General features: G+C 31.8%; 1 protein-coding gene across 1 annotated transcript; it reads left to right on the top strand.

Moving 5' to 3' along the window:
• Positions 1-11,064, top strand: LOC122147549 (beta-klotho-like). The gene is given in 8 exon segments (XM_042770564.1): positions 1-818; positions 2,814-3,327; positions 4,269-4,615; positions 6,421-6,813; positions 6,815-7,475; positions 10,311-10,459; positions 10,462-10,645; positions 11,012-11,064. Coding segments are annotated over 8 exon segments (3,003 nt in total). The 5' UTR covers positions 1-116.
• The last annotated feature ends 563 nt before the right edge of the window (positions 11,065-11,627 follow it).

Genomic DNA, 11,627 nt, shown 5'->3' with positions numbered 1-11,627 from the left:
TGCACTCTCAGATCTTCAGTGTTTATGTGCGTCACTCTCTCTCCCTTTTATTAGTAATGCTTTGGTTTTCCAGTGGAGGACGATGAGCGGATCTGTGCTCCTGTAGGTCGCTTACGATGTTTCATGTCTCGTTTGTGTGTGTGTCTTTAGTTCCAGTGTTGATTTTATATGGAAAGATTGAGATAGTCCAGGGAAAAGCATCTAAACTGTGGCTGCAGCCGCTCAACGAGACGTTCCTGCAGACTGGTCTGTTTCCCAGCGGGTTTCTGTGGGGTGTTGGGTCCGCGGCGTTCCCGACCGAAGGATCCTGGGATGTGGATGGGAAGGGCGAGTCGGTTTGGGATCGCTTTACCCATCACACGGATCCATCCAGTGATAGCTACATCCAATGGGAGGAGGATCTGAAGTCAGTTCAGTATCTAGGTGTGAACTTCTATGCTTTTTCTTTATCCTGGACACGGATTTTCCCGGATGGCGACGCCACGGGGAAACCCAACCCAGCCGGAGTGCAGCATTACCGCCGTTTGATCAGGAAGCTGAAGGAGCTTCAGGTGGAGCCGGTCGTGACTCTGTTTCACTGGGATTTCCCGCAGGTCCTGCAAGAGCGATTCGGAGGCTGGCTGAACCAAAGTACAGCCGATGTTTTCGCAGATTATGCTGCGTTTTGCTTCCGAACGTTCGGTGCCGAGGTCCGCTACTGGATCACGATGCATAACCCGTTTCTCCTGGCCGTCCAGGGCTATGGGACCGGTGCTCACGCTCCCGGAGTGACCGGAGACCCCGCTGACCCTTTCATCGCCGCACACAACCTCCTCAAGGTGAGTCTGGGGTCAGAGGTCAAAGGTCGGGTGTGAAAAGAGTAGATGCAGAAATAATGCAGCACGCCAGACTGTGTGTCAGGAGATATTATGGGATTCATGAGCCTCCAATAACCACAAATATGAGAGAAATTAAAATACAACTACAAATGTTTAAATAGTTTTGTTAAAAATATCCTGGTCACCTTTTACACCAAAATTATTATTATTATTTTTATTTTTATTTATTTATTTTTTTTTTACATAAAGAAGATAAAGCATATATTTAAAGACATTTATTTTTGAATTGACATTATTTTCATGAAAATTAAGTAAATTTTACATCCTTTCTAAAACAAAAATCTTTTTTTTTATTATTATTTTTTTGATCTATTGTGGGAGGGATTTAAATAATTATTTATTTTTATATAATTAATTATATTTGTAAATCGCAGTGTATTGCAATTATTGTTATGCAATTTTTTCTTTATAAATATAAATTAGATTTTCTTTTTTTTTTTGATTTTATTTTGATTTTTTTTTTTTTTATTAGTATTGTGCTTTTATTAGTACTATTTTTTTTAGTACTATTAGTACTTTATTTTTTTTTTTATTTATTTTTTTTTTACTACTTTTGTTATTTATATAAATACCACAGAGGCCATGCATTATTTTATGTCTTTTACTTTTATCTGATAATTCTGACATTAATAAAGGTAATTGGCAAAATCAAAACAAGACAGCAATACCAGTTATTCATGTTTTATCTTAAAAAACAAGACCATAAAAATTTACAGTAATGCTTCTATAAAATTATATGAATGGTACAGTTATTACATACAGGGTGATTCTGCTCAGATCTGACCAATAGAAATAAGTTTTACTCCACAAGATTAATAAATAATAATAATAATAATAAACTGAAGAACACAAAGAAGAATTAGCCTGTTTTTAAAGCCATTAGGATTCATTATTTTATTTATTTATTTTTTAGATTAGATATAAGTTTTAAGAATTAGCCTGTTTTTAAAGCCATTAGGATTCATGCAGTTAGCATCTTACCAGAAGGCAATAAGCAGTAAGTACAGAATTAACAAGGTCTACAATATTACATTACTATACAGGATATTGTTATGGACAAAATTTACAGATTTTAAATAGTCATTTTATACAATAGGTGTACTATGAAAATATATATACAGATGAATAGGTGAAGTGTATGTACACTATAGGCAGAACTATGAAATATGAACAATTCTAAACTATTGCAAGGGAAATAAGTTTAGAAAATATTTCAGTGTGCAATGGATTATTCAGTGTTCCTGGATGAACAGACAGTAGTGCAAGTAATAGCAAGTTTGTTGTTTTTGCATTGACTTTGATGACAATATGCACATTTTACGGAAAAATCTTATTTTCATTACTTATATTTGTTTTTATTTTAATTGCATTTAAAATTGTCGAAAAACACTACAGTAATGTGTCTACTGTATATGTTTTTTATTATTATTTATTCTTAAACATAATTTTAATTACATGAAAAAAAGATTCAGTGTAATACAATTACTTTAATACAAGTATTTAATAAATTAGATTTATCATTTTTTACTGTAATATATATGAATTATTATTATTTAAATCCCACAGTGGCTATGCATTATTTTCTGTCTTTTTATTTTTATTTTATTATTTTTCTGTTTATTTTGAGATTAACAAAAGTGAATGGCAAAAATCTCAAGAAAACTTGTCAGCAATACAGGTTTTTCTTGTGTTGTCTGAAAAAAAAAAACAAGAAAGAAAATAATAGTAATGCTTCTGGAGAAATTATAATACATATGACTTTATTTCCATGTTTTTACATGTCTTCAAAATGAAACTAGCAAATGTGATGAATAGTCTAATAAAGGCATGAACTCTTCTGCATTATGTCTATGTCTACTTCTAATCGGGGGGATTCTACTCAGATCTGACCAGTAGCTTCAGTTTTGATGAGGGTTTGCTCTGGTGTCTCCGCAGGCTCATGCTAAAGCGTGGCATGTTTACGACAAACACTTCAGACCCCATCAGAACGGTAAAGTCTCCATCACGCTCGGCTCTCATTGGGTGGAGCCTCTTCACGGCCAGGCCACGCCCACCAACGTGGAGCTCTGTCAAAAGGCCATGGAGGCTGTGATTGGCTGGTTCGCCGAGCCCATATATGGAAGTGGAGATTATCCCGAGTCGCTGAAGGCCTCGCATCGCGGCGTAATCCCAGAGTTCAGTGCGCAGGAGCGGCTCTGGATCAAGGGCACCGCAGACTTCTTCTCTCTGGCCTTCGAGCGGGACACGCTGAGGGCGGGTCAAGGACTGGCCCGGTTCGGGCAGACGGTGAAGCTGGACCTGAGAAGTGTTCTGGTCTGGGTCCAGCAAACTTACGGTGATCCGCAGGTGCTGGTGGCAGAGAACGGATGGTTTACTGATGCTTCTGTTGGAGTCGAGGACACTGTGAACATTTATATGATGAAGAGGTTTATCTTACAAGTCATGCAAGGTGTGTGTGTGTGTGTTTTAAACCCTGTTCACACCTGCTGTTAATATGCAACTCAAATTAAAATTTAATTAAAATTTTCATTTTGTATTTGCAAAAAAACTTTTTATTTATTTGTTACAAATAAACAATATTTATTTATAATAAATAAACAATATTTATTTGTTTCTGAATAAATATGTTTTAATGAATAAATATTTCTTATTTTTGTAAATATTTTTAGAATAAATAAATAAATAATGTATTTATAAATGTATGACTAATTAATAAATATTTATTTATTAATTTATTTATTTGTAATAAATACAAACATTTGATTTATTTTTATAAATGTATTTTTAGTAAGTAAAATGTACTAAATATACAAATAAAAAATATTTATTTATATAAATATATTAATAAATAATATGTATTCATATAATTTTAATAAATGTAAAAATTTATTTTTAATAAATAATATTTCTTTATTAATACTTTTTATTTGCTTGTTTATTTATAATAAATAAAAATATTTATGTATTTATTTTTAATAAATAAATGAAACATTACTTGATTTTTAATGAATAAATGTTTATTAATGCATATTATGTTTTATTTTTATAAATCAATGTATTTGTAATACATTTATTTATTTATTTGTAATTTACAAATGTTTAATTATGGTGAAGAAGAATTATTTTACTTTCATTGATTTTAGTTCTATATTTATAATTTTGTTTTTTTAGTTATTGTTTTTTTTGTGTTTTTTGTTTTCCTTTTTATTTTATTGTATGTTCATAAATTAATTGAATTACATCTCCATAACACACTAACGATTAAAAATATAGATGCAATTCTCTGAGTTGTGCGTAATCAGCACTATAAGAAAGTGACAGTGATAAACACTGAATGAATTAAATGAAAGATAGTTTGTCCATAACGTCGTTGTATCTGTGTCCTCTCAGCCGTGTCTGTAGATGCAGTGCGTGTGTTCGGATACACGGCCTGGAGTCTGTTGGATGGGTTCGAGTGGAATCACGGTTACAGCATTCGGAGAGGTTTATTCTACATCGACTTCAGTAAAGCTGAGCGCCACAGATTCCCAAAGACCAGCGCTCACTTTTACAGACGGCTGGTCAGAGACAACGGCTTCCCACCCGAAAACAGGCCACACATCGAGGGACAATTCCCCTGTGACTTCCAGTTCGGTGTGTCCGAGTCAGTATTACAGGTGACGAAACAGGAAAAAACACTTCATCTGTATTATTTTAGCAGTTTCCATTCACATTCTGCTTTATTCTACAGAACAGTGGTCAAACCAAATGAATTTTTTTTTTTGTGAGCTGTTAACATCGTCTAATATGTTAAATTAAAAATGTTTTATTTTGTAGTTTTATTTTATCAACATTGTTTCTGTAATGATAACGTAATATGTAATTTATTAAATTTTAATAGTTATGTAAATAGGATTAATTTTGATAAATTAAAATGTATTAATATTGTATTAAGAACTTTAAATCTATATTTGTATCAATTTTGATCCCAATATGGATTTATTTTTGTTTAATATATATAAATTGGATCATATTTTTATTTATTTTCAAATTTGATCCTATTATGATAATATATCTATAGATATATATAATATATATATATTATATATATATATATATATATATATATATATAGTCATATATATATATATATATAATAGCTATGTAAATAGGTTAAACTTTGAGTAAATACAAAAAAAAATACATTAATATAGCAAATTTTAAATCTATTTATAACTTTTTATTTTTATTTTATATTTTTTTATCAAATTTCTTGCTATATTTTTAAAGTTTATGTACATGTGTATGTGTGTGCATATATATATATATATATATATATGAATTAAGTAAAAAATATATAATTTTATTTGATGGCTAATTAAATGTTTTTTTTTTTTTTTACATAAAGAAGGTAAAGCATTATATTAAAGACATTTACATCCTTTGAATTGACATTATTTTCATGAGAATTAAGTAAATTTTACATCCTTTCTAAAACAAAAATCTTTTTTTTATTATTATTTTTTTGATTTATTGTGGGAGGGATTTAAATAATTATTTATTTTTATATAATTAATTATATTTGTGTATAGTAGTGTGTTTATTTTATTGTTTTGTTAAGTTTTTTTTTTTTTTATATATATATATGATTTTTTATTTTTTTTGTTATTTTTTTTTGTTTTTTTATTTTTTTTATTATTATTGTCCTTTTATTAGTAACTATTTTTTTTTAGTACTATTAGTACTTTTTTTTTTTTTACTACTTTTGTTATTTATATAAATACCACAGAGGCCATGCATTATTTTATGTCTTTTACTTTTATCTAATAATTCTGACATTAATAAAGGTAACTGGCAAAATTAAAACAAAACAAGACAGCAATACCAGTTATTCATGTTTTATCTTAAAAAACAAGACCATAAAAATTTACAGTAATGCTTCTATAAAATTATATGAATGGTACAGTTATTACATTTTTGTTTAATATATATAAATTGGATCATATTTTTTATTTATTTTCAAATTTGATCCTATTATGATAATATATATAGGGTATATATATATATATATATATATATATATATAATATATATATTATATATATATATATATATATATATAATAGCTATGTAAATAGGTTAAACTTTGAGTAAATAAAAAATAAAATACATTAATATAGAATTTTAAATATATTTATAACTTTTTATTTTTATTTTATATTTTTTTATCAAATTTCTTGCTATATTTTTAAAGTTTATGTACATGTGTATGTGGGTGCATATATATGAATTAAGTAAAAAATATATAATTTTATTTGATGGCTAATTAAATGTTTGCTCTTTTTTTTTTTTTACATAAAAAAAAAAAAAAAATTATGATAATGCAATTTCTTAAAAATGTTCTCCTGAAATATCAGGCTGTATATCCATTTGGTTCCAGTTTTCAGTGCATTTGAAATCTCTTTACTCGTACTTGTTTGAGATGTGTACTGTTTGAGAATGTTTTAATCATATTAATTTCTCATCATGTTTCTCAGGTGCATCTGCGTCCGTTGTTGCGTAGGTGTACCGCTGGAATCTGTCGGGTGACGGCGCTCTCACACCCGTCACGGGAGTCCTGCTTCACAAGCGGCCGGCGCAGTGCACGGACTTCCTGTTCATCCAGCGGCACCTCTTCCTGCTGGGGGTCACAGGGTCGTCACACTACCGCTTCGCTCTGGACTGGACACAGCTCGCGCCCGGCGGTGACCCGGCGTCTGTGGACCCGGAGAAGGTTCGGTTCTACCGGTGTGTGTTGATGGAGCTCCAGCGCAGAGGAATCCGGCCAGCCGTGATGCTGTATCACCCCAGCTACCGCTCGCCCTCGCTGGGTTTGCCTGAACTGCTGCACGCTAACGGTGGATGGAGAAACACTAGCGTTGTGGAGGCGTTCGTCGATATGCCATGTTTTTGCTATCAGGGAATTTGGAGCCTTGGTGTCGACATGGATCACCATTAATGAGCCAAACCGGTTAAATGAGGCATATGCCGAGGAATGGCAAACAGTGGCACGTCACTTGCTATTAGCGCACGCGAAGGCGTGGCACATTTATGATGCGCAGTTTAGACAAAAACAGGGTGGGGCTGTTAGTTTAGCTCTCCATGCAGATTGGGTTGAACCGGCCAATCCGTTTTTAGAATCTCACAAATCCGCCCAGCAACAGTTTTTGGTGTTTGAACTGGGTGTTTTTCTCGACCCTCTGATTGGTGGAGGGAGCGAGGGGCGTGGCAACACACAGATTGGCTTCTCCGACGACGAGAGGGCGGAGCTTAAAGGGGCGCTGGATTTTGTCGCTCTTAATCACTTCACAACGCGTTTGGTGTTGTCATGTAAACACCCGAAGCCGCTGAACCTGGAGCACGGCTGCGCGCTGATGACGGATGCCACCTGGCCAGTGTCGAACCTGGGACAGGCGCTCGTGCCCTGGGGCCTCCGCAGGATGCTGGGATGGGTGAGGAATCGCTATGGCGACCATCGCCCCATCATCGTCATGGCAACAGGGGTGGACGATCAAGCAGTTCATGATGACCAGCTGAGACAGAGCTATATCCGGAGCTACCTGCAGGAGGCGCTGAAAGGTGGGTGGAGTCTGAATAGTAGGATTTTAGAATTTCAGAAAAATTTATTTTTTATTATTTAAATATTTATATATAAGTTATGTAATTATTTCATCATTTTTACTTATTGTTCTTGATGTTATTATTTTATTTTTTAATTATTTATTTAATTATTTATTTTTTATCCATTTGTTATATGTAAAGTAAGTACCCACTTTTAGCATTTGGGTCCATTATTTCTTTTCCCAATTAATTTTCAAAATAAGCATTTAAAAATATATTTAATTCTGAATATCTGATTATTCTAAAAATCCGAATATTTATTTAAGAATTTCAGAAGCACATATTTGTCTTTTTAATTACATTTTTTTATATTTAATACTATAGTTAAAATTAAATTTGAATATAACATCTAAATATTTTTTTTATAGTTTAATTAAAAGTTATTTTATTGTATTGTTTTTGTTATTGTTATTACTGCTGATATTATTATTATTAAATTATTATTTTATTTATTTTTTATTTTGTTCCATTTCTTCTTAAACTAAATATTAAATAAATAATTAAATATTTTATTAAAATATATATATTTTTATTTAAAATGTTATATATTATATATTTAGTTTAAAAATCTGTTAATTAAAAGTTTTTGAATTTATTTGTTGCATTATTTTTACTTTTTATAATTATATTTGTTGTTATTATTACTGTTGATATTATTATTATTACTGTTATTTAATTTTTGATTATTTTGTTTCATTTGCCATATATAAAGCACTATATTAAGTGCTCAATTTTAGTACTATTTCCATTAATTTTCTTAAGCATTTTAAAACAATATTCCATTCCTTAAACCAAACCAACCAGCTCTGAGATGAATCAGAACAGAACAACATTTGATTTGAAGCAAAACATTGGCAGCTTGTTCCTTCAAATCTCTAAGATATTTTGGTCTTCATGATAATATGGTGTGTGCTCAAATATATAGTTGTTAAATATAATCAATATAAACAGCGATCGGGTGCCTCATCAAAGAGCACTAATGAGCTGCGATTATGAAACATGTCCTCATTATATCTGATAACAACATTAGAGATTAAAGAGCCGTGTTGCAGAATGCTAGCGCAGCAGTGTGTGTTATCTAGCATTATCTGTTTTACGCGGCGTAATCAGCCGCTTCCTCTGAGGTTTGACATCGGGGTCAAAGGTCGCGCCGCTGTAATTCTGTCTCAGAGCTGTTAATGAGCAACCTTTCAGACGTTTTGAGCACACAGGGACACACGGGTGTCATGTGGATGCTGTGTGATCCTTGAGCCCAGTGTGTCTGCTTTTACAGTGTTTGTGTGGATGTGAGTCAGCATCGCTTCACGCTTTAGTGTGTGTGCTTTCTGACAGATTACATGATAAAGCTGTGAACAACACCTGTTTTTACCTGCATATGTGGAAAACAGTGTGTGTGCTATCAGGGTTTTCCAAACGGAGAAAAACACTGGCTAATATTAATAATAAATTATTTATTTTAAAATAAAAAAACAAATTAAAATAAATTCATACTAAAAAAAAGATTAAATATTTTATTTAGTAAATATTTTGTTTATCATGTGACCATTAACTACACCAGAGAACTACGAGCATGCATCTGTGTTAAATTGAAATGTTAACTAAATCATAATTTTTCAGTTAAAATGAATAAATCATAATAAAATATCAAAATAAATATTTTTAAAATGTCAAAATAAAACACTAATCAAATAATTTATTTGTTTACGTGCATGTCATGTGACTGTTGACCAAATTAAGAGAACCGTGAACATGCACGATCATAAAATGTAAAATTAAAATGAATAAATATTTTTTAAAATATTAAAATAAAACACACACACACACAAAAAAAAAAGTTTACCTGCATGTTGTGACCATTAACTGACATCAGAGAGCCATAAACGTGCAAATGTGTTGTTAAATTATTTAAATATTAACTACATCATAAAATGTAAGAAAATGAATAAATTGTTTTAAAATATCAAAATACATACATACATACAATAATAATAATAATAATAATAATAATAATAATAATAATAATAATTATAATAATAATATATTCCCACTTACCAGGTGACCATTGGCCAACATCAGAGTACCATGAAAATGCAAAGGCTAAATTATTGAAATATTAACTACATCATAAAAAATGTAAAATTAAAATGCATAAATAATTTTAAAATATTAACAACAGCGACAAAAATGCACAAAAAATTGTTTACCTGAACCATGAACATGCAAATATTGTTACTGAAATATTAACAAAAGCTTAAAAATGTAAAATTAATGAATACCTAATTTTAAAATATAAAAATAAAACACTTGCTAGAAAGATCAAATATTTTGTTTACCTGCATGTCATGTGACCACTGACCAATGTGAACTTTGAAATATTTACTAAATCATAAAAATTTTAAATAAATCAATAAAATGAATGAACCATTAAAAACAAAATCTAAATAAAACACTAAAATCAAATATTTTATTTGTAAATTGATTAAATAATTAACTTAAATTAAAATATTACTTATAAGTAAATATACTTAAACATTAACTTAACATTTCAAATATTAACAAAATTTCACTTGTTTTTGATCAAAAGAAAAAAAATAGGAAAAGTAGGAAAAGTCTGTCGATGTTGCATCATTAGACAAGATTCACGGTTTTTGTTATGTGCGGAAAGAGATATGAAATAGCACCTATAAATTTACAGTAAATGCATTTAAATTGTATTTACATTTTAAACTGAAATAAATAAATGTTCTAAATAGTGCTAGTGATGATTGATCTCTTTCTCTGTTCTCCGAGCAGCTCGTGAGTTGGATGGCATCAATCTGAAAGGGTTTTATATCTGGAAGCTTCAGGACCATCATGATCTCCAGTTCGGTCTCTTCTTCTGCTCCGCCTCTTATCTCTCTAGACAAAGCGTCTGTGAGTGTGTCAGTGTGTGTGGGGATATTTTCTCTCCGCGCGTGTTTTTGTGTGTGCCGCTGACCAGTTGACTTTGTGGTGCTGGGACAATGGGACGAGCTGCGAGCTCTGCACACGGATCGCGGAGAACAAGCCGCTGCTGTTCTTCAGCGTGTGTGTGTCTGTCAGCATGTCCATGCTCGGCGCGCTCATCATGAGAATAATTTATGTGTTTGGTGAGGGGGGGGAGGAGGGGGGGGGGGAGAATGCCGATTAATGTCAGAGTCCAGCAGAGGTTCCCACTGATGAGGGTGGCTCACGGAACGGGACTCCTGCGCCATTAAACATTAAAATTAATGTTTATTTCTTCATCAGATTTGTAGAAATGTAGCATTGCATCAGTGTCTCAGCAATGGATGCTCTGCAGTGAATGGGTGCCGTCAGAATGAGAGTCCAAACAGCTGATAAAAACATCACAATAATCCACAAGTAATCCACAGCACTCCAGTCCATCAGTTAACATCTGGAGAAGACAAAAGCTAAAACAAGCCCAACATTAACTCTTTCCCTTCCAAACACAATTTGAATTGTGAATTTTCCAGGTTTCCGTAGTTTTATGATTATTGGCACGTGGGAGCTATTACACATCTCCTGAAAGAGTCCAATCAACCGATCACAAACACAGGTGAGGAAGATGCAGAAATGAGCGATCTCTTATGTAAGCAGATGCATATGAAAAACAATGCGATCATCAACCAAAAACAGCATATAAATGAAAACTGCCTAATGTTACAGTGAAATGTGGATCCTGGAAATGTTCAGGACTGTAAAGCTTTGGGGGTGTTGATGGAAGCAATCTACTGCATATATGTTTTGATAGTAGGTGTTTTTGTGATTTGGATGTTTTCTTTGATAAAAATTCGATTTTCTCACCTTTTTGATCAAAATATAGCTTTTTTTCAAATAAAACTTATTACGTTCAAGTATTGATTAAAAAAAAAAACATTTTGAAGCTAGAATAAAACATTATTTTTTGTTTAAAAATAGAGGCTCTGTTCTTTATTTTTGTGTATTGCATGCTCAGATATTCATACAACAAAATATTCTGGAGGCCATGGAATTTTAGTGAAAATGATCAGAAATGCTGGTGGTGTTTGGCAACTTAAAAAAAAAATTTAATTAAATAAAAAAAACAAAAAAAAAACACGCTGCCGGGGA

Source organism: Cyprinus carpio, chromosome A14, assembly GCF_018340385.1.
Source record: "Cyprinus carpio isolate SPL01 chromosome A14, ASM1834038v1, whole genome shotgun sequence".
NCBI classification, from domain to species: domain Eukaryota; kingdom Metazoa; phylum Chordata; class Actinopteri; order Cypriniformes; family Cyprinidae; genus Cyprinus; species Cyprinus carpio.
Note: the sequence above shows the minus strand (reverse complement) of the source record. Positions and strands in the feature narration are given on the sequence as shown.